At 34.7% G+C, this 27,634-nt stretch overlaps 1 protein-coding gene across 1 annotated transcript in view; it reads right to left on the reverse strand.

The window, feature by feature from the left end:
- Positions 1 to 7,723: 7,723 nt before the first annotated feature.
- Positions 7,724 to 27,634, reverse strand: part of LOC128856000 (two pore potassium channel protein sup-9) — a 29,341-nt gene continuing 9,430 nt past the window's right edge. Inside the window, exons 2-6 of the mRNA XM_054091318.1 lie at positions 25,281 to 25,563; positions 23,717 to 23,907; positions 21,270 to 21,457; positions 15,788 to 15,948; positions 7,724 to 15,625 (exon numbers count right to left, since the gene is read on the reverse strand). Of these exons, the coding sequence (XP_053947293.1) occupies positions 15,424 to 15,625; positions 15,788 to 15,948; positions 21,270 to 21,457; positions 23,717 to 23,907; positions 25,281 to 25,563 (1,025 nt within the window). The 3' untranslated portion in view covers positions 7,724 to 15,423. The remainder of the gene's footprint in view (positions 15,626 to 15,787; positions 15,949 to 21,269; positions 21,458 to 23,716; positions 23,908 to 25,280; positions 25,564 to 27,634) is intronic.

Here is a 27,634-nt window from a genome sequence, read left to right on the forward strand (position 1 = left end):
GAAATCAATCGATATGATACCAGCTGGTGGTAACAGATGAAGAGGAAGGTATCCTCTGCATTGGAAAGACCAGGTGAAGAAGAAACTGGTGTCACCTGATGTCACCTGGCGCCCATTATTAAGCTCGGCCAAAATTGCTTGAGCGTCGGTGTTTATGTTGGTTTCTAAATAAACGTTGGTTTCTCTTACAACCTCGAAATTATAACTGTCAACAGTGACTTGGGGGCCGATACGCGAGACCGCCGACGGTTTGTTTGATGACAGGAGGTACTTCGTTTTACCCTCGTTTACCACCAGACCCATTCACTTTGCCTCTTTATTAAGTTTGGAAAAGGCAGAACTAACAGCGCGTTTGTTAAGGCCGATGATGTCAATATCATTGGCATACGCCAACAATTTTACACTCTTATAAAATATTATGCCTGAGCGATTAAGTTCTGCGGCTCGTACGATCCTATCCAACATCAGGTTAAAGAAATCACACGGCAGTGAATCACCCGTCTGAAACCTCGTTTGGTATCAAAGGGCTCGGAGAGGTCCTTCCTAAATCTGACGACGCTGCTGGTATTGAAGAACGTCACCTTACACAGTCGTATTAGTTTTGTGGGGATACCAAATTCAGAATTCGCGGCATATAAGTAACTCTTTTTCGTACTGTCGAATGCAGCTTCGAAGTCGACGAAAGGATGGTGTGTGTCGATTCTACTTTCATGGGCCTTTCCCAAGATTTGGCGTATTGTGAATATTTGGTCGATGGTAGACTTTCCCCATCTAACGCCACACTGAGTTGGTTGATGGTGGGCTTGAGTCTTTCTCACAATACTCTCGCTAGAACCTTATAGGCGATATTTAGAAGATTAATTCGGCGATAATTGCCACAGATTGCAGGATCACCCTTCTTATGGATTGGGCAGAGCACACTTAAATATTAATCGGCAGGTATGCTTTCATCCGACCATATTTTGCATAAAAGTTGATGCATCCACCTTACCAGCTCCTCGCCGCCATGTTTAAATAGCTCAGCCGGCAGTCCGTCGGCGCACGCGGCTTCGTCGTTAGGTTTTAGCCGCATTAACGCTATTCTGACCTCGTCATGGTCGGGTATCGGATAACGGCAGTTCTCTCGTCATCGATTGCGGTATCGGGATCATCACATTCTCTGTGACATGTGCAGCTGTCACTGTTTAACAGGTTCGAGAAGTGTTCCCTCCATAATTTAAGTATGCTCTGGATGTCAGTCGCCACCTTTGTTCTTACAGGAAAACGCCACGGTCTTAAAACCTTCTGTAAGCCTGGTAGAATTTTCAGGCGTTGTTCCTATTAACCAGCAGCTCAAGCTACTCGCACTCACGTATTTCGGCGATAGCGATCCCACATGGCTCGCATTACGACCGATCGCAGCGTGGCTCTATAGGCAGCATCTTTTCTTTCTTCCTCGTCGTACCAAATGTTTTTTCGGGCTCGCCGGAATCCGATTTCTTCTTCGACGGCGGTACATAGAGATCGGGAAATGTTGCTCCACTGCTCGTGCATACCGGATTGTTGGGCAGTACTCTCTGAGAGCAAGAGTGGGAGTCGAGTGGCGAATCTTCTGGCTGTCTGTTGCGACTGCAGCTTTTCGGTGTCGAACATTCTTTGCATAGTTAGATGTACGTTTTTTGCTGCACAGAGGCGTGTACGTAGTTTGGCTGCAACAAGGAAATGATCCGAGTCGATATTGGGTCCTCGGATCATACATACATCTAAAACCTCCATCTATCACAACATGATAGTAATGACCTCAATAAAAAGTAATAACCTCTTTTTGAAATATTGCTCAGGTTTAAAGAATCTGTTGCTCGTTTTGATGTCGATGGCATAACATCTAAATTTCCTCATTATTTTCAACATCGCCGCTATCCGCACCAAACGGAAGGCCAGAAACGCATGTTACCTGCTTTTCGATTTTAAATGCGGACTGTAGTTTCCTCTGTCGGCGTAATTTGTGGTTTGAAAAAGAGTCCTCGAACCCAGTTTTGTTCTGGGCCAACTTCTTCTTCACCTCATTCTTCATATCTGAAGATAACAGGTGGCGCTAAAGACATCCTCCTATCAGAAAATGCTATAAATTTTGCGATTGGCCCCTAATGTCAGTTCTGTTTTGACATTTGTGTAGTAAACACATGCGAAATACACGTTAATAAACAGTATTACGCTACACTGCTACAGAACGCGGAATATTGCTGACTATTTATTTGACCAATAATCGGTCGGTGACTTTGGACACACTGCACGTGCCACAACCGATATGCTGAAGATGCATTTCCCGGGCGCCTAATCTCCCGTTGTCCGCTCCAGACTTCTTTTTGTGGGGCTTTTTGAAGTCGCGGGTTTATGTCAACAAGCATCAGACTCTTGCAGCTCTTAAAGACAATATCCGTCAAGAATGTGAGGACCTATCGCCGGAAGTTTTGGCCAAAGTGATGGAAAATACCATAAAAAGGGCTCAAATGGCAATCAACTATGGCGGCGGCCATTTACATGGCATCATATTCTCGACTTGATGTAAAAAAAAATTAAAAGACCTAATAAAAATAATCCACAAGAAGAATCAAAGTTTTTCTTTTTTTTTTTTTTAATTACAGCCAAAAACATCGCACGGTTACTTTTGCGCCACCTTGTATAAAAGAGATTACGTGATTCGTTTTTGTGACGGCAGCCCATCAGCTGATTCTTTTAAATTCGCTGAAAGCCGGTAAACGGTCTGATCTTAGCCATAAATTCTGAATTATTTTTATCATGGACGTAACTGGCGTCATGACAACGGTTTGTTTACGAAAAATTGAGATTGTGTTGGTGTATACGAAAAAAATCAACACAATTCACGCTCATGTTGTCGTCTGAACAACGACTGATTGGATGACAATACCTGGTAATCTATCATCCTTGCCAAATATCCGGTAACGTTTTTCACCTTAGCTGAAAGCCAGACCTGGTAATCTATCATCCTTGGGTGCATACATAGATACATATATACGGAGCTACGCGCACTCACTACAACAAAAATTCATGACACGCCAAATGCTCGTATTGGCAAACTGGCAAAGAATTTTAAATAATAAGAAATATTGTTATGTTGACTAATTTCGAGAGATCTTCAATTTTAGATTTAGAATCATCACTTATATGTTTGCATACTGCAGCTGTCTAGTTCACAATGCAAACATGGCCAACGTACGACGCCATTTGCAAAAGCTATAAATCCTCCGACAGGGTGATTATTTAAATACATATATTATGCATTGTACATGTATACCTCTAATTTGTATTAAGATAAATGAGTTTAAATGTTTTTAATTTCAAGAGCAGTTGTTCCAGGCTTCAACTCCTTTATTGCACTCGCTCATATAGATGACACATATAAACGACTGCACTTTGTTATAATAAAATCGTAGGTTAAGCTTTTTTGGAACTGATGTTTCCAACCTGTACTACCAAAAGCACAAAAAAAACACAAGCTCTTTACCTCCAACTCGATAACAAAATGTTGCCAAAAAGAGGGCTACATAAATGAAGTTACATAAACGTTAATTATTAGTCGAATCGACTAACACGTGCTTCGTAATTACAAAACAACAACACTTTCGGCAATGATATTGCTGCATACAATAAGATAACATCGGCAACTGAGATTAAACGATCGAACGAAGTAAGAGAAAAACTGTTCTACGAAATATGTGTAAACTTCATATGTTAGTTCAATCAGCTCTTAACTTTAGTAATCTTAGGCTAAGTATGGTGAATGCAAACGCGAATTACTTTTATTCTCATGGGTTTGCATTCTTGCATTTATAACTTAAAATTTTTCTAGTTGTGTTAGTTTTAAAAAAGAAATAAATGGCGTTTTCTTATATAATTCCTTATTTTATTAATTTTGTAAATGTCTTAAAAACATTCGATTTTATTAAAGAATGAAGTATGAGAAATTTAGAACATTCAATTGCATTTAATTTGATGTATTACTTGTTTTTAGGGTTTCTCTCCCGGGATTTCCCGTTCCCGATATCCCGGGTAATCCGCAAAAATATCTATTCCCGATTTCCCGAAAAAAAAACGTAAATTCCCGGGATTATTTAACATTTATTATCATTTAAAATGAAAAATTCAAATTACTTTTTTTATTTAAAAATATTCAAAAACAAAGTAAGCTAAGCAAGCATTGACTTTCTTGTTTTCGTGATTATACAGCTGTGCAACACAAATATTTGAAAAGTCATAGCGTTTGGGTGTCTTTACTTTTTATATTTTAAAAAGTTATATATTAAAAGTGGTTAAAAGATTTCTTTGTGAATTAAAGTAAGTTTAATTGAATTTTAATAACAATTAGTTATTATTCCACTGATATTTTAAATATTAAAATTAAAGGGTTATTAAAAAATACGAATGTCGTCAGAAAGAAATTGGAGATTTTATTTTACCATTGATTCTACTAATAAGGACAAAGCAAAATGCAATAAATGTAATCAAGTGATTATGAGAAAGGGAGGTTCCACAAGTGGAATAAATCGTCATATGCAAATCCAACATGGAATAGATTTGGTTACCAAGAACAATAAATTCGACGCTCCAAGTACTTCATCGCCGGACAAATCTGATAAATCAATTTCAGGAAATCAAAATTCCATTTTAAAATATGTAAAGAAACAATCATTGGAAGAAATTCTTGCAAAACTAGCAGCTGTAGATGGAATTTCCATCAATGTTATTTCGAAAAGTACGTTCATTCGTGAATCTATTTGTGCGAAAGGATATTTTCTTCCTAAAAATCCTTCACACATAATGAATCTTATATTCAACTATTATGCCGAAGTTAAATCAAAACTTAAATATAGATTTTCAACTATTCTAAATGCAAATCAAAAATTTTGCTTAACTGTAGATGAGTGGACAAGCAGCCGTAATCGTAGATACATGAATATCAATGTTATGTCCAATGGTGGGATATTTGAAAATTTGGGATTAATAAGAATTGAAGGAAGTTGTGGAGCTGAAAAAACATTAGATTTAGTTAATGAGCGGTTAAAGGAATTTAACTTGAATTTATCTACAGATATTATTGCAATCATAACTGATGGAGCAGCCGTTATGGTGAAATTTGGAAAGTTAGCTCCTGCCTTCCATTTACAATGCTACACACATGGGATTCATTTGGCTGTTCTGGATACCCTTTTTGGTTCTACTAAGACAGAATTATTATTGCAAAAAAATCAGCAGCACCAAGTAGACCAATTATTAGATTCAGATGATGATAGCGACATTGATAATTATGATTGTCTTGACAAAGACGAAAATACAACATTTGAAGGGATGTCATATGAACATGATACAAATATAAGTGACCTTAAATTCAAAGATCTAAAACCTCATATCCAGGATGCAATAAAACAAATCCGCAAGATAGCATCATTTTTCAGAAAATCGCCAGTACGTAACACAATTCTTCAGCAAAATGTCAAATTAGAATATGGTAAAGAATTAAACCTATCATTAGACTGTACGACAAGGTGGAATAGCTTATTAGATATGTTGGAAAGATTTGAGCAAATAAGAATTCCGATTAAAAAAAGTCTATGCGAAGTTAATGCTACACATCTACTTGAAAAGGAAGATCAGCTGTTCCAAATTGTAAGCACATTAATTACTTGTTTACGTCCAGTAAAATTAGCGTCCGATGCATTATGTCGACGTGATATGGATTTAATAAAGAGTGAGGGAATACTATCGTTCCTAATAGAAACGTTAAATGCGTTAGATAATTCAATATCTCGAGAATTATTACAAAATTTTAAATTCCGTATGACAACTCGAAGATCCAAAATTTTAATTTCATTGGTAAAGTACCTAAATAATTCAAGTTTATTGTACTCCAATCAAGATGATATGTTTTTTGAAATGTCGTCGAAGTCTGAAATGGTTAAATTATCTAAAGAATTGTTACACCGCCTATTTCCAGTTAATATCCTTGAAGACACCACTGTACTTGAAAATGAAGAAAGCGTATTGATTTCCGAAACGGAAAACAATATAGAAGCAGAAATGCCCGCGAATGTTTTGAAACGAAAGCTTGAAAGTGCTATAAATAGTATGAGCGCCAAAAAACAAAGTACTGGAGATACAGAATATAAGACTATATTAAAAGAATTTAATTTATTTGAAGCTAGTGGAAAGTTAACCAAAAATTTGAAAATGCTCTTAGATGCTCTTCTTTGCATTAAACCAACTTCAGTGGAAAGTGAAAGAGTATTTTCGACTGCTGGCCTTTTTGTCACCAAAATTAGGACAAGACTCAACGACAATTCAGTTAATGCGCTAGTTTGTCTCAGAACTCATTTTAAAAACTCTTCTAATAAATAACTTTTTTTTTGTTTTATGAATTTGAATAAATATGAATTTTTTTGTTTTGTGAATATGAATAAAATATGTGAAAATGAATTTTTTAATTGTTTTTAAATTAATAAATTTATTTTAATTAGTAAATATAAAAACTCGATTTTCCCGGGAATCCCGGGAATATTTTCGAAATATTCTCGTTTCCCGGGAATCATTATGTGACGGGAAATGAGAAACCCTACTTGTTTTGATCGTGTAGTGGACTTACATCTACCTTTTTTTCTTATTTTAACTTCATTTAATACAAACCCGTTATCTGACGATATCTCGAAAACTACATAACAGAAAAAAATTATACGGATTTTCAATCTCAGCCGACTGATTTTACATGGTAGTTAGGGTGCGACCAGAGTGAGCGCTGAAAGCCGAGCCGAGATTGTCAGTGCGATAAAACTGATTACATACAAGTCAATACAAATAAGCTTGTGTATAACACAGTGAGCGCCGACAAGAGCAGAGAGCAAAGCCGAAGAGTGCGAGAAAACAGTTTCAAAGCGTTTTGCTCGCTTTTTTGGATTGTTGATGTTTACTTTTTAGAGTGCAGTTGTGTTTTTAACACACTTTTATTAGGTCGGGTTATATGTACATATGTATGTATGTATGTATGTATGTAACGGAATCTTTGAGCTTAATTTTCACTGGCTTCTAAAAATCTGATCGACTTGAAATTTTTCACACCTAATTTTGCATATCCTAATTTAGCTGGATATTTTCTTAAATCATTATATAAATGATGAAATTCACCAAATTCATTCCTTTTTAGTGTAATTGGATGTTTTCTTTTGTGTTAATAATTGCATTAATCACACTAGGAGAAGCAAAATACTCTTCATCAGATGAATCCATTACAGTGTACAGCAATTTTATAAACACAAATGAACAACAAAATTAAATGACATAAGAGCAAAACACATGGAATAAACAGAATTTCAGCGCTGATTCTCGCATTCACTGTGTTATATACAAATTTTCTTCTCGCATGAAAATAAGCGTCAATAAGCTCGGCTCGGCTCCGCTCGGCATCAGCGTTCACTCTGGTCGCACCCTTAGATGGTCTGGTTATTGTTTTTGTTTTTTGTTTTTTTTTTCTGTAAACAAGTATTATCAGTGAATTTAACTGGTGATGGCAAAGTTAGGCTCAGTTTTCCACTTCATTCCACCATTCTTGCATCCTCAGCAGCTTTTTAAATAAAACTTAAAACTTCTGGTGGATATCGCAAGTAGTCGAAGGATAGAAGATCAAACAATGTATGAGTATTTTATCATATTTGTAAATTTATTTTTATTTTCGAGTTTCTTTATATTACAAAGTCTTTCAACGGATTTTAATACTTATTTTAAAAATAAGAAAAAAACTTGTTTTTCATTTGCGAGTACCGCATTACAATTCTAAATGCATATAGTATACAATAACTAGGTCCAAATGGGCTGTAGTGACAAATATATATCTGCGGACTTTGAACAAAACAACTTATGCTCATTTTATATCTGTTAATCACTGAAGAGCTGGTTTCAGAAGGATTATTTAAAGTAGTAATGTTGTATGTAAGTAGGTGGGCGGCTAAGTTTTGCTCGACGGCTTTCGCGTTTGGAGCCACGCCTCTCCAGCTAATGTTGCTATAACATCTTACATCTGGTATTTACAACGGTATTTCATATATTAAGTTTTTAAATTACTAATTAAATGAAAAAAATTATTTTAAAAATTACACGCCACGCCTATTCAAAAATATGTCTGAATTAAAGATGCAAGAAATGCTTTTAATATGGCACTCAAATATGATATTTCATGGCTTTTAAACAACACAAAGATAACCTCAAAAAGTAAAACATCATCTGAGTAAATGAAAGCTTTCATTCGAATGGTTAGTGACGTTTCCAAGAAATCAATGGATGTTCATATGTGAATAGATTAGTTTGGGGAAAAATAAATCCATTAAACGTAAAACTTTTGCGCAAATGATTTAAAACTGTTTTATGGTCGATCTTTAGCTTCTGGGCGATGATACGGCTACTACGAATACTACTACGGCCAACTTCGATTATTTCTGTTATTTTATTGACGTTTTCGGCATTATCCACATTTTCTTTAACATCAAAAATACCTGAACGGATTCGACGAAATTAAAATTGCACGCAATGAGCTGTTACAGTATCGGCACCATAAACACCATTCACAATTTCAGACTGGCTTACATTTTCGCCTTCATCAAAGAAAAACTGTCCTCCTCGACAACGAGCTTTAAATTGTTTGACCGATACTCTACGAGATATAAATCATTACAGCCATCTACCGAGAAAATAATGAATATCTTTTCGCCCAAACTAATATATTCTTGAATATATATGTACTCGTATATAAAACGTTATGAAAATCCTAGTGGCCTGCTACAGTTAAATAGTAGTTTTGTCCAAAGTTCACAAATATATTCATATAAGTACAAATAACGTTTTCATATCTACTTAGCGTAATTTGTAGGACTTAAGCTACATAAATTAAAAAAATATAAATTCCTAATGGTTCAAAAATTGGTAAAGATGAAAATGTTAAAAAAAACTATAAACAAAAGCAAGCTGTTGGCATGGGCATACATATACATTATATACATATGTATATGTTCATAACACTTACTAATATAGTATGTTGGTATGTATGTATGTATATGAATTTCGAATAAATAAATTCGATATCTGACAAACCTTAAGGAAGAACTACATGACAAATGGATTATATTTAGGTAAAACTGTAGTATTTGCATGCGTGCGCATGCACTGTGTATATGTTGTAGGTAATAAGGTTATTTGAAGGTAACTTTTTCTCCTTAAATGATATGATTGAGGATGTATAAATTATATTACATATGTATGTATGTATATTATTCCCATGAATGTTTACCTTTTAGTGCTTAGTTATGAAATATGTAGATGAAAAGATTCCATATTCTTTCAAACAAGAAACACAAAATAAAGCCAGGCATGTTTAAGTAATAATGGAATAAATACTACTTATATTCATACCTATACATATGTATGTATGTGTGCATTTTACATGCAATCTTTCCGAACTAAGTAAATAAGACAATAATAAAGACGCATAATTAAATCAGCTGAGCATCGTTTTGTTAAAATTCTGATTTAAAAACCTAAGACGTAAATATTGTCGACAAATATTTGTCCTCAAAATTCATTCAAATAATTTAAACAATGATAAATTAAAAGTAATAATAATAATTGTATGTACTATGCTTAACAGGTATTTCTTTAAGAATGTCCCTTCAGTTCTGCACCGGCAAATGGTTTTTATTGGAAGCTTTCCAAGGCAGAAACCTACGCGGATATTTGATATTGCTTTGGAAGGTGCAAAAAAAAAAAATAGCATACCCGAGGCAGAGCATTTTTCAGCACATAAATAGTATTCGCGTTATCCTAACTGAAATACGGAAGCTCTAACGTTCATTGCAATTTGGATGACATAATTAATTACAAAAACGAAAACAATTCTACAGAGCACTGGAATTTTTACTGTCGGTAAGAATTTATAATTTTTAAATTTTATATCTGCATGTGGATTTAGTGCGCGAAAAAAAATAAATGAAACAGTATTTGTATTTTGTAAGTGAAAGCAAAAAGTACTAAAAGAAAGACTTGAAATTGATTTCGCATTGAAATAAACAATATTCGAATTCCGGGATCAAGAAGGCCCAAGCCTAGGAGTTTTAGATGCTGAAAATGCGGGTATCACGGAATTAACGGAAGATACGTATTTCTATTTCTCAAAATTTCTATGTAAAATTAGTTATTTGTGGGGAAAAACCAATCAACTAAAGAGTTTGAAAAACAAACACTGGCGTCTTCTTGGGAACTAAACCTACTACCGGCATTTTAAATTATGACAATGATGAGGTTAGGGCTTAAATTATGTTTAGGTACTACGTTAGACATATAGAATATTCAGGGCAGGGAATTAATTATCAGGTTATGAGATTGGCAGTGTTGGTAGTTTTACAATTTCTCTACTTATTACATTAGCTTGGGGAAAAAGACATCCTTTATTTTCTCGGTAGATGGCTGTATTGATCGATATCTCGTAAAGTATGTATCGATCAAACCATTTGAAGTGTATGCTCATTGTCAAGGTGACATTTCACACTAAAGAAATTCTCTTGGCTATTTTTTGTTTGTTCCATTCAGTTGCGAATTACAGGGTGTTAACAATGAAAGTCAATAAAGAGAAATTTGGTACATTTTATAGTTTTTCTTTGATGAAAGCGAAAATGCAAGAAACTGTGAATGGTGATTATGGTGCCTATACCGTAACAGGTAATTACATGCAATTTTGGTTTCGTCGATTTCGTTCAGGCATTTTTGATGCTAAAGAAAATATCGATAAAATCACAGAAATAATAGAAGTTGGCCGGTATGTTAGCAGTCGTAGCATTGGCCAGGAGCTAAATACCATCGACTATAAAACATTTTTAAGCCATATGCACAAAAATTTTACACAAAAATAATGGATTAGACCACACATTTTTCAAGTTGTTATAAAAAATGAAATTACTTATTATACTTATTATAAGAAAGGAATTTGGTTTAACAAAAACAAATATTAAACAAAAGTGCGAAGAATAGAGCAATCGTTGCAAATGATTTGGTGACCACTTTACGTCTGCTGTTGGCGGCAATGTTATGTGGCGACCAAGCCCCTACTGTTTTTTCTTTCAAATGCTCGGTACGCTGAACGAGGAGTCCCTGCACCTCGCACTTTCCCGTAAAAAACACTCGTATGATTACAAAATAATATCTAATGTATTGAATAATTATAATTCAGGAAAGCGACATTAAATTCCACAATGCAAACTAATGGTGTTTTCTTTTCGCGAAAAAAATATCGGCTCATTATTCATATGAGAATAGAGCAAAACAAATCCATACACACATACACAAATTATATATCTAATGTAATATAATAAAATATTGTATGTACATATATTAAATTTAAAAAGCTAGAACGATTAAAGTTTTGTACAACTATTTTGAATTTTGAAAAAGAAATTGCTGAACAAGGCTCACTCCCACTTTTTGTAGGGGATACTCGTACAAACGCCACACTTTCACCTGGTGCGAGCACAACAGTTTAAAAAAAACCATATAATGTACAGAATGCAAAGATATTGCCAATATGGAGCCGTTAATCGGCTCTCAGCGAATTTGAAGGGATCAGCTTTTGCGCTGGAATAAATCGGCTGCCGTAGCCGAATGAGTTGGTGCGTGACTACCATTCGGAAGAAATACCAACAGGAAGAAAAGGTTTTTTCTAATAGCGATCGCTCCCAGCAGGCAATGGCAAAACCCCGAGTGTATTTTTGAAAAAAAGCTCCTCATAGAAAATATTTGCCGATCGGATTCGGTCCCTCCCCTGTAGGTCCCTCCATTTGTGGAACAACATCAAGATGCACGTCTCAAATAGGAGGAGGAGCTCGGCCTAACACCCAAAAATGGCGTAAGCGCCAATTATATATATATAATAAATCAAATGGCAGCTGTCAGACCGCCAGAAAGTGAGATTGTGTTGTTCATTTTAGAAAAAATTTACTTCATTTCTGTCTGAACCATGGAAAAATAGATGACTCTCTTTTTAAGTGTGTTCGCGCCCAGAAGCTCGTTTGTTAATTGTTATTTCTATTTTTATTCTGCTTCAACTTATTCTTTTGTTTGTTTTGCACCAGCTTTTTTATGTTAAATTAAAATTATTACAATACTTTCTTTATAATTATTTCTTTTGTTTATAAACATAGGCTGTGCCATCACTGGCTAAAGTTACAAAAAAGCACATTTGCACAGAGCTCTCACGAGATAACGAATTTCGCTTCTAGTAATCCATTGTTCAGACGGCAGCGAGTTAACATGTGGAATGACTGCGTTGACTTTTTTCGTATATCGTCAACACAATCTCAGTGTGTGTCGACTTCTGCTGTAGCCAAATCGCTGGCACAACCCCCGTAACGTCAGCAAATCAGCTAATTCTTTCACATTCGCTACAAATACATCGTGACTGGCGTAGATATGCTATGTATACATATACATATGTACAATATATGTACGTGGAAGTGTAGATGTTAGTTAAACTTGTTAATGGTTGATGAGAAGAATGTGATTTGCAATTAGATACATTTGTATACTTAACCAATTACGTTTTCCTTAAATGCGTAACGATACAAAAGATAAGGAACAAAATGTAAAGGCTGATTGATAAAAGAACAAACCAAGCCTTGAGAAAACTCATTCATTCATACTTATATACTACGTGTTAACACCATATTATTAAAACTTTGATTTAAAAAAAGATGACCAATAATTGTATAAATGTAAGAATAATTTCCATTAACTAGGTGATGAAGTGGAAAAGTTTTAATCTCTTATCATCTACTACCAGCGGAAATTCAGTAAAATCCGCTTAATTGCAAGTCCATTTATTGGTTTTTCAATTGCTTTTATCGAGTGCTTTTGTAGTAATTATATAATATAATGCGCTTCTTTCATTTATGCTCTTCTACAAATTTATATCCGAAGCAACCTTATGAGTATAATTAACATGAAATCAGCCTATCAGTTACATTTGTGTTATATGATTATAATTTATGTTATAATGCGGCCAAGACTTTCACGGTGCTTTTGTTACTCAACAGGTTTGAAAAATTTTCACTTAGATCAATTTGGACCAGTCTTAATTTATCTGACGATATTTTAACACTAAACCGATTTATGCGATGTTTTAGTTAAATGTACTATATATCTGGTATATAAGATTTCATAAAATGCGCAACATGTAAAATGCAGATCTGTATCTCGCACAAATTCTATAATCAGCTGATTGATCATGACTTCAATTTTGTCATGAAACAAATAATGTGTAACAATTGTTACAAACTATCGAGTTTTGCTGTTCATGTATCCTAAAAACTTGCAATGTAGGGGAAAGTGAGTGAGCAAAATGGCATTTCATTTTGAGGGTAAGTTGCAAGTTTTTATTGGATAAATTTTTACTTGTACGAATTTGCAAGTGAAAAAAACAGCTGATGGCAAAGTAAAAATAAACACGAATTCAATTTTGCGAATTGAGTCAAAGCTCTAAATGTAAATAAAAATGGTGATTAAAATGGAGAATATAAGTAAATATATTTTAGATAAACTTTATTAAGTTTATTTAAAATATTAAATTGAAATCGGCCAATGAACCACAGCCGCCAGTCACCGTTACTGCAGTTTCCGAAATACAAATCGAAAGCATTGAAGGTATCTTTGGAGTACTACACTTGTACTTCGATGCTATTAACTAAGTTGACAATCGTAAGATATCCATGGATAGACGAAAGCAAGGAAAATATGAAGAAAGCTGTGATCGCCACAACAATACAATGGCTAATGGAATGTTCTTCACCTGACAGCGATGATGAAATGGAACAAATTATTCTGAACAAAACGAAATCATGTGACGCCTAAGCTCATTATTTTGTATTTTATTCGCTTTATTTTTGTTTTTATTTAATACGAGGTAGCTCAACTGAAAAAAAATTTACATTTTGTGATTTTTTATAAATGAAAATAAATCACTTATATATATGCAATACTAAAAAGCAATGAAGTACGAGGTGTGATCAAAGTGATCTGTTTTGTTAACATTCTGGTTCGTTTGAAAAGTCAGCGCAAAGTGAGAGAGATGGCACTACTGGCATCGAGATTACGTTTCGTTAGTAGCATCTCTTGGAAGAACACATCAAGTTTGAGTCAGATCGGTATATTTCTTTGTGTTTAGCTCCGTTTGAATCGAGGAAGTCGTGATTTCCCTTTTTCATCTTGCCAGCACACACCATCCCCTTATTTTCCTAACTTGACCCCCTCGAACTATTATTTGTTCCCCAATTTGAAGAAATGGCTGGCGGAAACAAGATTTTATTCCATCGTGTAAGTGATTGCAGAAACGAATGGCTATTTTTCAGACTTGGACAAATCCTATTATTCGGAAGGGATCGAGAAACTAAAACAACATTAAAAGAAGTGTATAAACTTTAAAGGAGCGCATGCCCAAAAATTAAAAAAATGTTTAAAATAAATAAATAATTGGCTCATACACTTCTATTAGACGTTTGGCCGAGCTCCTCCTCCTATTTGTGGCGTGAGACTTTATATTGTTCCACAAATGAAATGAAAGTTTTAAGGCAACTCCGAACATCAAATGGTTTTTTATGAGAAGCTTTTTCGTGGCAGAAACACGCTCGGAAGTTTACCATTGCCTGCCGAAGGGCAAACGCTATTAAAAAATTATTTTTCATTTTGCTGTTTCATGCACGGAGTTTCGACCCTACGAACTCCCGAATGATAGTCACGCACCAAGCCATTCTGCTATGGCAGCCGCAAACAATTAAGTAGTTATTATTTTTGCACGGATGCTTCAAACGAGCCTCGTATATATGGATCGTGGCTGGTATGGAAAAGCGTAAAAACCGATTTTTGGTTTGGACCTAGGAGATAAATAAAAGGGATTTGAATTAAACGACTGTAACAAGCTCAAATACTATTTGTATATTACGCGAAGATATTCTATAAATGGATAGGCGTTCGCTAAGCTTTAATACCTATCTACCTACTAAGTAATAAATTATTTCATATAATTTTTCGAATCTATTTACATACATACATATTTGCAAACAAGAAAAAATCAAGAGACTACCATATTTTATAATAGTAAATTCTACAATAAATTAAGGTCGCCTCAACGACCATTCATAAATGTGTATGTACACCACACACATACATACATACGCATGTATGCATCTGTGCACACACACATGGACTTAGTATACAATAATACGATTTGAAAAGCTTTATTTACCAGCGAATTATAAATTATTGTATTTAAGCATACCTATATATATGTATATATAACTACATAAGACTTTTGATACTTAAATAACTTGAATTAATAGCAATTGTATTTTAAATACGAAAAGAGAGTAGTGAGACATTGCGTTTGAGTAATTGTCTGTGCGGTTTCGAAGGCGAGCCTGAGGATGTATCCACGATATCGAGTCCGTCCGTATTCAGGCTGTGTGTGTCGTAACTTAGATCCTGCATCGGTACAACTTCCGGCAATAAATGACGTATGTGCGAGGGCGAACGACGCGCTTTAAATTGTTGCCTTTCAAATTCAATGTAAATAGAAAGAGAATTAACACAAAATTTGAAAAGGAAATTCACTATTTTTCGTGCAATATTTTTCCAATAAATTCTACTCGCACAAGCAAGTGTTAAAAAATGAATAAAAGCTCATATATTAGCAACTGGAACCTTGTGAACTCACTTTTTATGACGATTTGCACTAAAACGTGCACAGCTACATGAACACATGGATGTAGTTGATAAACTACTATTTGACTGAACCTCATGGCCCTCGTATCCACTTAAGATGGATCCATTGGCTGTAATGACGTCGCCCTCCAATTTAACGGCAACTTGTAGAGCCTGCAAAATTTACCCAAAAGTGAAACTATTAGTAAAGTAAATTTTTAAATGTACAGCTATATAATATGTAAGTATGTTTGGCATTGCAGGAAAATAAAAGTAGTAAACAAGTTTTTGTTTGCTTAAATGTAAAGCGTGTTTTTTTTTAGCCAGGGAATACAAAGGCAATTACAATCACTCACACATCAATCACATTATTATTTGGAGCAAAGCTACACAAATTGGGACTCATGAATTAATTACTCAATTTATTTTTTTTAAACAGTAATTAGGCACGACTAGGGAAAAATAACAAGGATTCACATAAGCGTTTGTATTGTGTTCGTTCGTGGAGGTCATCGTCATCAAGAGCCGAATGCGCTTGTACGTGACCACCACGAAAACACGAATTGAAAGAAAACAAATTGAATTTTCGAATACTAACGATTTTGGCTAATCCAGCCCCAGTCTCGCCGAATCAAAATAAAGAAATACTAATTATAACACAAACACTTAAGTCCAGAACTTTTAACACTCGTAAAGGAAAAGCATATGTACACATACCTTTTTTTATACGAAATAAGGACATTTTTTAATTTTTTACAAGAAATTTTCGTTCTTTCACGAATCTCAAAACAAAAAATGTTTTTCTAAACATATACCTTTCTAAAATAATGCCTTATTAAATAAAAAGATGAGACAAATTAAATAAAGATCCTGATGACTAGACAATTCTCACAAAGGCTTTTTGGTCATAGTAACACACAGGACATAAACGTTATTCCACAAGTAAACTTTGGCAAGAGGCCTGCTTTTGTAATAAAGGATTTTCCAATAAGAGGTGTTATTTTGATATTCAAAGGAAAATGCTATTTTTTAATATAAATGATCGGATGTTTATTTCATTATAAAGAGGAAGGTATGCCGTTAATAGTGGAAAATAATAGTCGAAATGGCCACCACGACCACGTTTACAGGACAACATCCTTTTCATGAAATTTTCCATAATCAAATTGCAAAGTAGCTGGCCTATGTCCTCGATAGCCTCGCGAATTTCATCTTTGAGGTCTTGAATCGACCCTGGGCTGTTGGCGTAGACCTTCTCTTTCACGTGGCCCCAAAGAAAAAAGCCACAAGGTGTTAAAGCACAAGATCTCGGTGGCCAATTGTGATCACCTCTTCGAGAGATAACATGGTCCGGAAACTTTTCCCGTAAAAGATCAATGGTTTCGTTGCTTGTGTGGCACGTAGCGCCGTCTTGTTGAAAATAAACGTTGTCCAGATCAATAAAAATCAATAAAAGCGTTGTCCAGACCATAAAACATCGTTAATCATCTCTCGATAGCGCAATCCATTCAGCGCATAATACCTATTATTGGAAGACCCATTAGAAGGGCTTAGAACCCGATTACCATGCAAACAATTTGCAGATGGATCCAAAATTACGGAAGGAGTAGGCTGTCTTCTGCCCGCAGTCTGAGCTCCAAAAGTCTTCCAGGCTTCCTAATCATTGCAGCATATTTCAAGCTGAAATCTATGATGTAACCAGAGCAGCAGAATTGGCGTTCTTCTTTATCGACAGTGAAGCTGCTATTAAAGCAGTAATACCTGTTATGACTAGCTCGGAATGCTTGCAACACTGTAGATGGAAAATGGACGGATGGGTACCAGGGCACAAGAGAATAGAGGGAATGAGGGAGTTGATGAGCTTGCCAAGGCAGGCACCCACTCGCCTAGGATGAGTACGTCGAACATATACCCCTCACTCTCAGTTTTGAAGGCGGAACTAGGCGAGGAACTAACTCTGGAGGCACAGTCTATATGGGAAGCCTCGACCTCCCACAGGATTGCCAAAATAATGCTACGAACTTGCAACACGAAAACAACCAACTACCAAGAAAGGAATGCAAAATATTGGTTGGAGTACAGACGAGACATTGGCTCCCTCCATATCACGCAGCTAAAGGGGTACGTTAGAACACCTCCTTTGCCACTGTCCTGCTCTAAGCAGAACTCGTGCAACTGCATGGGATCGGTATACTTCTCATCTCTGAAGGATATTGCTGACAAAAGTTTAAACTATTTATTAAAACTCGCCAAGACATGTATCACGAACTATGGTATATGTGAGATCTATTCAGATCAGCCAGATATACCTTACCTAACCTAAGTAAAGATACATACATACTTGTGTTCATATGTTTCTTCAAAAGCGATGCAATAAGTTCGAGTACATTTTAGCACTACCAAGTCAATACAGTCGGATAAGTATTGTACAAAGGTGTCGCAAAATGAATCATCCAATTTTGTTTTCGAATCATTTTTTACTGCATAAAAAAATTATTTTGAGTGATGGAAATCTTTATTTGACCTTTACGCGCTCCTTTGTTTGTTTATTTTGTTTGTTTATATACTACAGCTGTCTAGTTCACGAGTGTCAAATATGACTGACGTACGACGTCATTTGCAAAAATTATAAATTTTCTGCTGGGTGACTAATTTTGCGCCACCATGTAAAAACAGCTCTAGAAATCAAAAAATAGTCGTTAATAACAGACTTTATTACAACGAAAATGATTTAATGATTTGAATAAAGCCCGACAGATGGGCTGGACATATCTGACTTATTATCTGACATATGGCATCTACTGATTGCTTTTTTGGTCCAGTCCGTCCACGCTTGTAATCAAGTAGCGATGAATAGTGGAAAAGTTGATTTTTCCCCTAATTTCAATTTCAATTTTTAATAAATACGAGTGCTTAGGTAATATGGTAATATGGAAGTAATAATGACTTTTTTTGCACGTTCTGTTGGGAAAACATTTAGAGTTTTTTCATATTACACGATTTTTTAAAGTTGTGGAACATATTCCCAAATTTACTATATGTCGCGTGTATACTTTAGCACGATTTTTTTTTGTTTTTGCACGTTTTTTTAAGAAGCTTATCTACTAAAAAAAGGTAGGTGTATGTACTTATTGAAGAAGATCGTGAGTACGAAAGGTCCAACAGTGTTGGAAACAAATCAATGTTTTTTTCTTGTCCGTTGTCGCGCACCTTTTTTACCTGAAAGTTCGTACTGAAATTTTTCGAGGCATATTTTTCTGCAACATTTTAATCCTTCAACGACCCTAGAAATTTAATATTTTTCATATTAAAAAAAAGGGTCAAATTTACCAACGATGGTAATAAATATTAAGTTAAAATATTCCAAAAAATATGCTCATTAAATTTTGTATGTAAAATGTTTTGTTAATTTTCATCATTGCCTTCTTTTATTTAGCAACCTGTGATCGATGTGTGAACAACAAATTTCAGAAAAATAGTTTTGCTTTATATGGAAAAAGAGATTACTATTAAATTTTGTTTCGACGTTTCTTTGTACTCCCCGCTTGAAGATCATAAAATATGTGGTTGTATTTTACAAATAACCAAGTAATAGTGGTGAGTGCGAGCTTTTGCTAGTGTTTTTGAAGTTAAAATAGTTAGTTCCAGAACAGATATATAGATTTTTCAGTTTTTTCACTTTAAAGTTGAGGTAAGTGGTTTTGAGTCTCTGGTTTAAGTATTTTTAAGTATTTGCAAATATTGTCTTTATATGTTTTTGATACGTTTAAACAAATTTTTAATTGGAATACTGCAATCACCTCTTTTGTCCAAATATTGGACTTGGTCATAAACTATTGTATTGTTCGTTGCCCAATATTTTTGTAAAGAAAATCAAAAGAAAACAAATTTATTTTACCATTTATTATCATTTTAATTGGAATTTAAAAAAAAGTTCGGAACTTTAGGCGAGATTTTCACAGTGATATACAAAATTTTAGTTTCAAAGGCAAAGTGTGCAAATTCGAACTATTATTTCATAAAAAATATTATATTTCTTAAAAGAGTTATTAAATAAGTCTAGATCGGAACTTGTTTAAGCAATGGCATGCGATTAAGTGCCAAATTTTAATTCGTATATTGATTCGGCGCATGAGAGAAATTTTGTTACTCAAAAAAGTGTTGGAAGTATTTCAATTCTTGAATGGTTACTTGGAAGAGCGCTTTTTGGGGATAATAAAAATTAAGTTAGACATTCATTCAATTTTAAATAAAAAGCATTAATAATTATTGTAAGATACTAAATACATATTAATTTTCAAAGGTTTTCGAAAAATGTAATATACAATATAATAAAAAAGTAGCAAACTCAGTTGTATTCTACAAATTATTATAAAAATGTAAAACCAATGTAAAAAGTTAAGATCTAGCGTACGTAAATATGTAAATGTCTATGTACTTATAAGCTCATAAATCGTGCATTGAAAATTACTATATTTCCGGTTTTCAGGCAACAATTTGCAGCTACTCATGGACTCTTACGAACCAGTGACTGTTGTCTGATTGCCGGGGCAGATATGTTTGAGCAAAAAAAATTTTTTATATTTTATATTTTTAATTAAATTCTTTTTTTATATTTTTAGTTAAAAAATTTTTTAAGGGCTACCACATATTTTTTGTGTGAAAAGTGTTTTCTTGCAAATACAAGGCATACGCTGCTTTGCCGTTAAGACAAGGTTTTTTTTTTGACCTAAGTGTAATAATTTTAAAATTATAGCCTAGGTAAGAGCTGTGACTGCTATGGCCTTAAGCTTAAAAGATAAATTATTGTATCATAACGCCTTCGGATCGCAAGGTACATATATTGGTTTTCGACCGTTCGTAAAAATAAATAAATTTTTTGGCTGTCTCACTCGAGAGCTGCTTGTATTTTCGAGATTTGATCCCCATGCAATGAATGTTTTTATATAAGTTAATTTGTATGGCTTGTACGCTGCGAAAGAAATTTATGGCGATATCTATTGACTGTATCTCATTAGATGATGTCTCCTTTTACTTGTGGTCATATAGTAAATTGAAAACTTTGAAACCAATTCACTCGAATCATTTTAGTTATGCCGTTCTGAAGCGATCGAGTGATATGCTCTTACTCAACCTGGTCAAAGAGCGACTGCGATTTGGCAGCTGCGAGTCACACTATTTCGAATAAGATGAGTGCAATAATGTCAACTCTTCCGAATAAGATAAATTTGTTGAATAAATGAAGCTAAGCGATATTTTGACAAAGTTTTTTAAAGTGGTATAATTTTACTTGAATGCAACTACTTATAGACAACAATAAAAGGCATATCTATGCATCATACAATAAAACTTACGTAAAAAGACACAAAGGCATGACAAGACAATTAAAGCATTAAATTAATAATAAATACGAGAATAAATTATAATGAAAGCATTTAAATCAGCTTCGTTCAGCTTTAATAGTATTTTACACACAAGAATTTAGAATGCAATACCTGCATGGCTTGAGCTTCGTCCCTTCGCTCGTCCTCCGTATTCATTGTAACAAACCGCAACACTAGCAAATTCAGCGAGGCGGCAACAATTGCTAAACCGAACAATATGAATATCAGTGCGAACATTACGTATTGCGGTTTGTTATTAAGTGCATTATCCTTTTGTAAAGCAACCATATCTCCAAAACCTAACAAATGAAATACGAAATTTAATATTAAGTTTCAAAAACGGTCAAGGCTATTCGTATGAATTTGCCTTGACTTGCCGAATTACGTATGTTCTTATGTGCTTATCTACAGTTAGTCAAAAAAGTGTTGGCACACTCGAAAAATCAAAGTTCTCAGTGTTGTAACTTTTCTTCTAATGAAAGTATAAAAAAATAGAAAACGGTATTTTCTAAATGTATTTATTTATTATGTATCTGAACAAAACAAATTATATCAACATAGGTTTACAAGCTAAACCTTGGAAGGTAAAATAAGGCACAAATTCACATCAAAAAAGTATTGGCACATTCTTCATGTTAGGTTATGCTTTTGGCGTCATAACGGTGAACTCCCGTTATTTTCACTCTCGCTTTTTTACTTATTCGTACGTTTTAGGAATTGCATATGGCCGCAATCACTTTTGATCGCGATTTCAAAGGTTATAGACCAAAATGGGCGTTTCCCCAGAACTATGTCAATTAATGACAAAACTGTATTTAGAAAAAAAAAACCTATCGCGAAATTGGCAAACTTGTCGATAAATCATGGTCCAGCGTTCGAAACGTCGTTATGCATTATTGCAATACTGGCAAAATAGCCTCGGAGAGAAGATCTGGTCGCCCAAAAAAATTAACCGAACGACTGGAGTGAATTGTTGTGTCCGCGGTTGCACAAACTTCGGCTGTCAAATTGTGCGAGACCCTGCAAAATTTATTTGAAATCAATTTCAACCCGCAAACTGTTCGGAACACCCTATATAAGGCTGGGTATCATGGAAGGGTTTCTCCCCGCAATCCCTTCATTTCGAGGTAAATAAGAAAAAGAGGCTAGAATTTGCTAAACAGCATTTAAATAAGCCCGACCCTTTTTGGAGCACCACCATATTTAGAGATGAATCAAAATTCAATTTATTTGAGTCAGATGCTGCACAAAAGATTTGACGAAAGCCATATAAATGGCAATACTTTTTTGATGTGAATTTGTGTCTTATTTTACTTTTCAAGGCTTGTAAATCTAAGTCGAAATAATTTTTTTTTTTCAAACACGTAATAAATTAGTACATTTAGAAACTACCCTTTTCTATTTTTTTATACTTTCATTAGAAGAAAAGTTATAGCACTGAGAACTTTGATTTTTCGAGTGTGCCAATACTTTTTTGATTAAATAGTTTGTCGGGTGAAATAAAACATTTCTGATAGCTGTTGCAAACTTTTCCTGTTGTATAATTGTAATGGACCAACTGAATCCCCTCAAACGATGTCGTTTTCCAGCTATTTTTGCGTTCTTTATATTTACGTACGAATTGATATGTTGATCAAGAAATCACTCTCACGATCACTTTATGACTGATTGATGACTAATGGGGCTGTCACAATGGGTCCGTTGCGGGAACGCATTTGCCTGACATGACGTATATAAACAAAAACAGATTTTTTTTTAATGCTTATTGAAGTAGAATTTATGGTAGTCGTAGACGGTGGGTGTGATCACAACTTCGAGATCGGGACGCACATTCATTTTCTAGGACTATTTGGTTAAACCTATACTTTTCCCTACCCTTTCAAGCTTTATTGAAAATATAATAGTGCATTTGAATTGGCTCAATTAATTTATATTCCTTTATTTTCTGCATTTGATTTGATATAATACAAAAAACATCGATAAAAATTTGCGCGATACAAAATTATTCTCCTATAAACAGTTCTCATTTTCGTCGCACTTCCCGTACGGTAAAAGTAGAAAGTTGCCAGTTTTTGTGCATTCCATCATGACGTACGGTACGTATGTGGCGCTTTCAACTCAAATACACCTAATATATTTTGCTGTCAATCAAATTCCTTGCCTCAACGGACGCAATGAACCCATTGTGACGAGTGTGTAATATCTCAATGAGAAAATGGTATAACGGAAAATCGTCTTATCAAACGAAGCCGAAAATAGATATGTATGTAAAAATACTTTCTTGACCGCTGAGAGAAACATTTTTTTTGTTTTGTTATTTTTTATTTTTTCTTTTGTTTTGCTTACTTTGGTGAGTTAAAAAAGTTTACCGTTACGAAATTGATAACTACGTAAGTTAATAGAATAATCTTGAAAGACTGTCCAAATTCAATAAATAGCGATTGTGTTAATTAGAGAGGTGCAAATTACGTGAATATTTTAGTACGCTGAAACATTTTCTTGACAAACTGAATGTATTTAAAATAAAAATAAATGTGTTCACTTTTTATCTTACTCACCTATTGTAGTTAAAGTAATAAAACAGTAATATACTGAATCGAAATAGCTCCAACCTTCGTAGCGTGAAAAGGCTGCAGCACCACCAGCTATCGTTAGAGAGCTCAGCGTTGTCACAACGCATATTAAATCTACTTCAGAAGCTGCAGTTCGTTTACAACGTAGTGACTTCTTCACTGCTTGTATAACATAGCTATAGTGGATCAAGACGAAAAAGTGCATGCGCAGATGGTCGATGAAAGCCATGCGTTGAATGAATAACCGAAGAAAATAAATTCAAATAATTTCACAATTAATTCTTTGCGCATTTTAGACTAATATTGTATAATAATAATGTATATTAGTAAAATTATTAAAGATAATATATATGTATGACGTATAATAGACACGAGGCTTGTACAAAAAAAGGTGACCTTTTATTTTTCTCGAAAAATATTTATTTATTCGTCAATATATATTTTCTCAACGCTGTTCTGATATGCCTACATGGCAAGTCCTTGGGAGCATGCGCATCTCGAGGATGCGCGTTTTCTCTCCTTAATCGTGCCAATCTCAGTCCATTCAAGTCTGTTTGCAGATTTAAGAACAGGAAAATCGTAGGAGGCCAAAATCTGGTAAATACATGGCTTAGGCATAGTTTCAGTGCTGTCTTTAATTAAAAATAGGTGAAATTTGTCGATAGCAAAGAGTCGTCAAAAACACCGAAGCTCACCTAAGGGTACATTTATGTTGGAGCTGTGACAACTGGTAGCGATTTTCGTACTACTAGTTTAAAGGTGCAACAGACAACTAGGCGAAGAATACTCGATCCACTAGATGTACTCCACATATGTACGTTTGTGTACGAGAACCCAAGTATGTCTGTCAAAAATTATTTAAAAATACAACAATGCTGATAATGTTAACACATCGCTCGTGAGCTGAAAAAAAGCCAAAACTAAAAAGATCGATAACTCGAAAAAAAAAAAATTCTATGTGCCTCCCTAAAAATCTAATTAGATTGATTTTGTTTACAGCAAACGGGAACTGGTGGTCATTTCTGCTTGGTTGGGTGGTTGGTTTAAGTGGTGATTCACCAATAATCCAATTAGCGCTTCCGCACCATTTTTTTGCCGCATCCTCGCTACCAACAAGTTACACGTGTTATTCCTACACGACTATATCCAGAGATTGAGAATTGAGTAGGAGGAGATTGCAATCTTGCAGCAAGAATGTTACCCATGGCAGATCCTCCTTTTGCCAGTTCGTCTGCTTTTCGTTTACTTCAATGTACCGATGTACCGATGCACCGGGACCCAGATTAAGGTAACGTTATGGTTTTCGCTCAAAGTGGTATGGCCACTCCTGCTTTGTTCCACCAGTTTAGAGGTTCACAACCGTTCTGCACACTTATCAACAAAATTAATTATTTTGCCATATGAAACTCTTACATAGCAAAAAACACCAAAATCGAAAACCCAACACCACATACACGTGGCCCGCAAAACTTGAAGTCACATTTTTTTAACAAACCTCATATATATACTTATATTTAGAGACATTGAAAGTAATAAATATTCAATTAACCTGCTCAGTCTATTCACTCTTTCTCCAATACTTTGGAACATCACAAGACCCAGTGGTATTCCCACAATCGCATAGCACATTGTGAAGAGTTTGCCACCGATTGTGCTTGGCGTTGAGTGGCCGTAACCGATGGTGGTCAACACTGTTGTGGCATAATAAAACGCACCAGTAAACTTCCATTGTTGGCCAGCCTTATGTGGTTCTGATTTGAGCACAACAGTCTCCATCACTTTGAAATCCTCTTGGGTAATATTGTATTTTCGTATTATCATATCTTCGACAGCTGTAAAAATACAAATGAAATTCAATTAAATTTCAAAAGGATTACTATTTTATTTAGTTTTTAATAATTGCACTTTTAAGTGGGTATTTGTTTTTTTGACTTATTCTTATACTTATGTACAGAATGTTGTTTTTGTAGTATAGAAATAATATAATTTATAGACTAGTAAAAATGTCCGCCGCTGTAGCCGAATGGGTTGGTGCGTGATTACCATTCGGAATTCAGAGAGAGCGTAGGTTCGAATCTCGGTGAAATACCCAAAATGAAGAAAACGTTTTTTCTAATAGCGGTCGCCCCTCGGCAGGCAATGTCAAACCTCTGAGTATATTTCTGCCATGAAAAATTTAGGTGCCCCCATTTGTGGAACAACATCAAGACGCACACCACAAATAGGAGGAGGAGCTAAGCCAAACACCTAAAAGGGTGTACGCGCCAAATAAATGGCAAGGAACACGTGATTTTAAAGTTTTAATGACAATATAATCAGTGATGGGGAAAAATAGTTTACATATGTCGACATAGAATGAGTTCAAAATATTGGATCAACAAATCAGTCAGTTTATGAACGAACAATTAAAAGGCGAGCAGTTGAAAGACGGTTGCTCAGTAGGTGGTTTCAACAAAAAATAGAAAAGCCAGACTAAACTCTGCGAAAGCTCATCTTCGGTGGAAGACTGTTTTATTCTTGGATGAATCGAAGTACAACATAAAAGATTCCGTTGATCTAAGGCATGTGAGAAGACCGAAAGGGCATGGACTCAACCCTAAGTGTTGCAATGCAACTACCAAATACGGTGGTGGTAACATAATGGTATGGGGTTGTTATTCTCTACAAGGTATCGGACCAATTCATCGAACTATAGGAATAATGAGCCGGTGCATATACAGCGACAATTTACAAAGCGTGTTGCTGCCATCCGCTGAAGAGGATATGCTATTGACCATACGTCTAACAGATGTAAAACTTTGTTGCGACGTAATGGCATAGACGTTTTAAAGTTAGTATAAAAATTAATAGGGTAAGACCAGACCAAGGACGAACTGTTTGAAGCTGTAAAAGGAGTATGGAAGGCTTATTGCAAGATGTTACTGATAACTTAATAAAATGTCTAAAAGATGCGCTGCAGTTATGCAAAATAAGGGATTTTCTACAAAATATTAGCATATAAACGTATTGGTTTACACTATAAAGGGGTGCCTTAGTTTTGTCCATTGAATTATTGACGACAATGAACTATTTTAGTTAAACTTTTGAAATAAAAATAATGGTCACAAGTATGTTATTTTATTAAAAAGGAATGTATAAGCAAAAATAAAACGCATCAAATTTTTATCTCTGATCTCATTGTTTTGAAAAAGCCAGTAATTGCAGAAAATGCACTAGGGGAGTGCTACAGTTTTGCCCAATACTGTATATTGTATATGCGCCGAAAACAGTTTCTGTCGCAGCAAACACGACAAGTTATCCGATCAAAACGCCTTCTAAACAAAATTAAACAATCTGAAGCGCCTGAGATGTTATGGGTTTCTTCTGATGGAAAAAATTTTGACCAAGACCATAAGACCAACCGCAGAAATCACAAGAATGACAAATTGCTATGTTCCAATCCTGTTGTCATACACTCGAAGTTTCCAGTCGCTGTTATGTTTTAGGTGTTGTGGGCGAGAAACGACATGTTTTGGGGCGTAATTGAGCGTAAAACTAATAAGAATCCAAAAAATTCGCGAAATTTCAATAACTCTCAAGTAGTGCTCAAATACCGTACGCACCCTGTATCTGAACTTAAAGAAATATACATATATGTATATGTTATTCCTCATTTAAAACCTTCTGAGTAATTGCTTGCGTGACATGTAAAAAAATTAGGTTGAAGTCCAGTTTAAATAGCCAACACATATACATAAATACATAGTTAGAATAGAAGTATAAAGTATTTAAATCCTGTCATTTTGTACATATAATTGTTAAGAGAGGTATTTTGAATAAAAATAGGGAAACCTGAAACTAAAGCATATAAATATTTACATGTTTTATTTAAAACAGAACCATACACAGTATGATGTTTTCAAA

This window comes from Anastrepha ludens, chromosome 2 (genome assembly GCF_028408465.1).
Source record: "Anastrepha ludens isolate Willacy chromosome 2, idAnaLude1.1, whole genome shotgun sequence".
Lineage (NCBI taxonomy): Eukaryota > Metazoa > Arthropoda > Insecta > Diptera > Tephritidae > Anastrepha > Anastrepha ludens.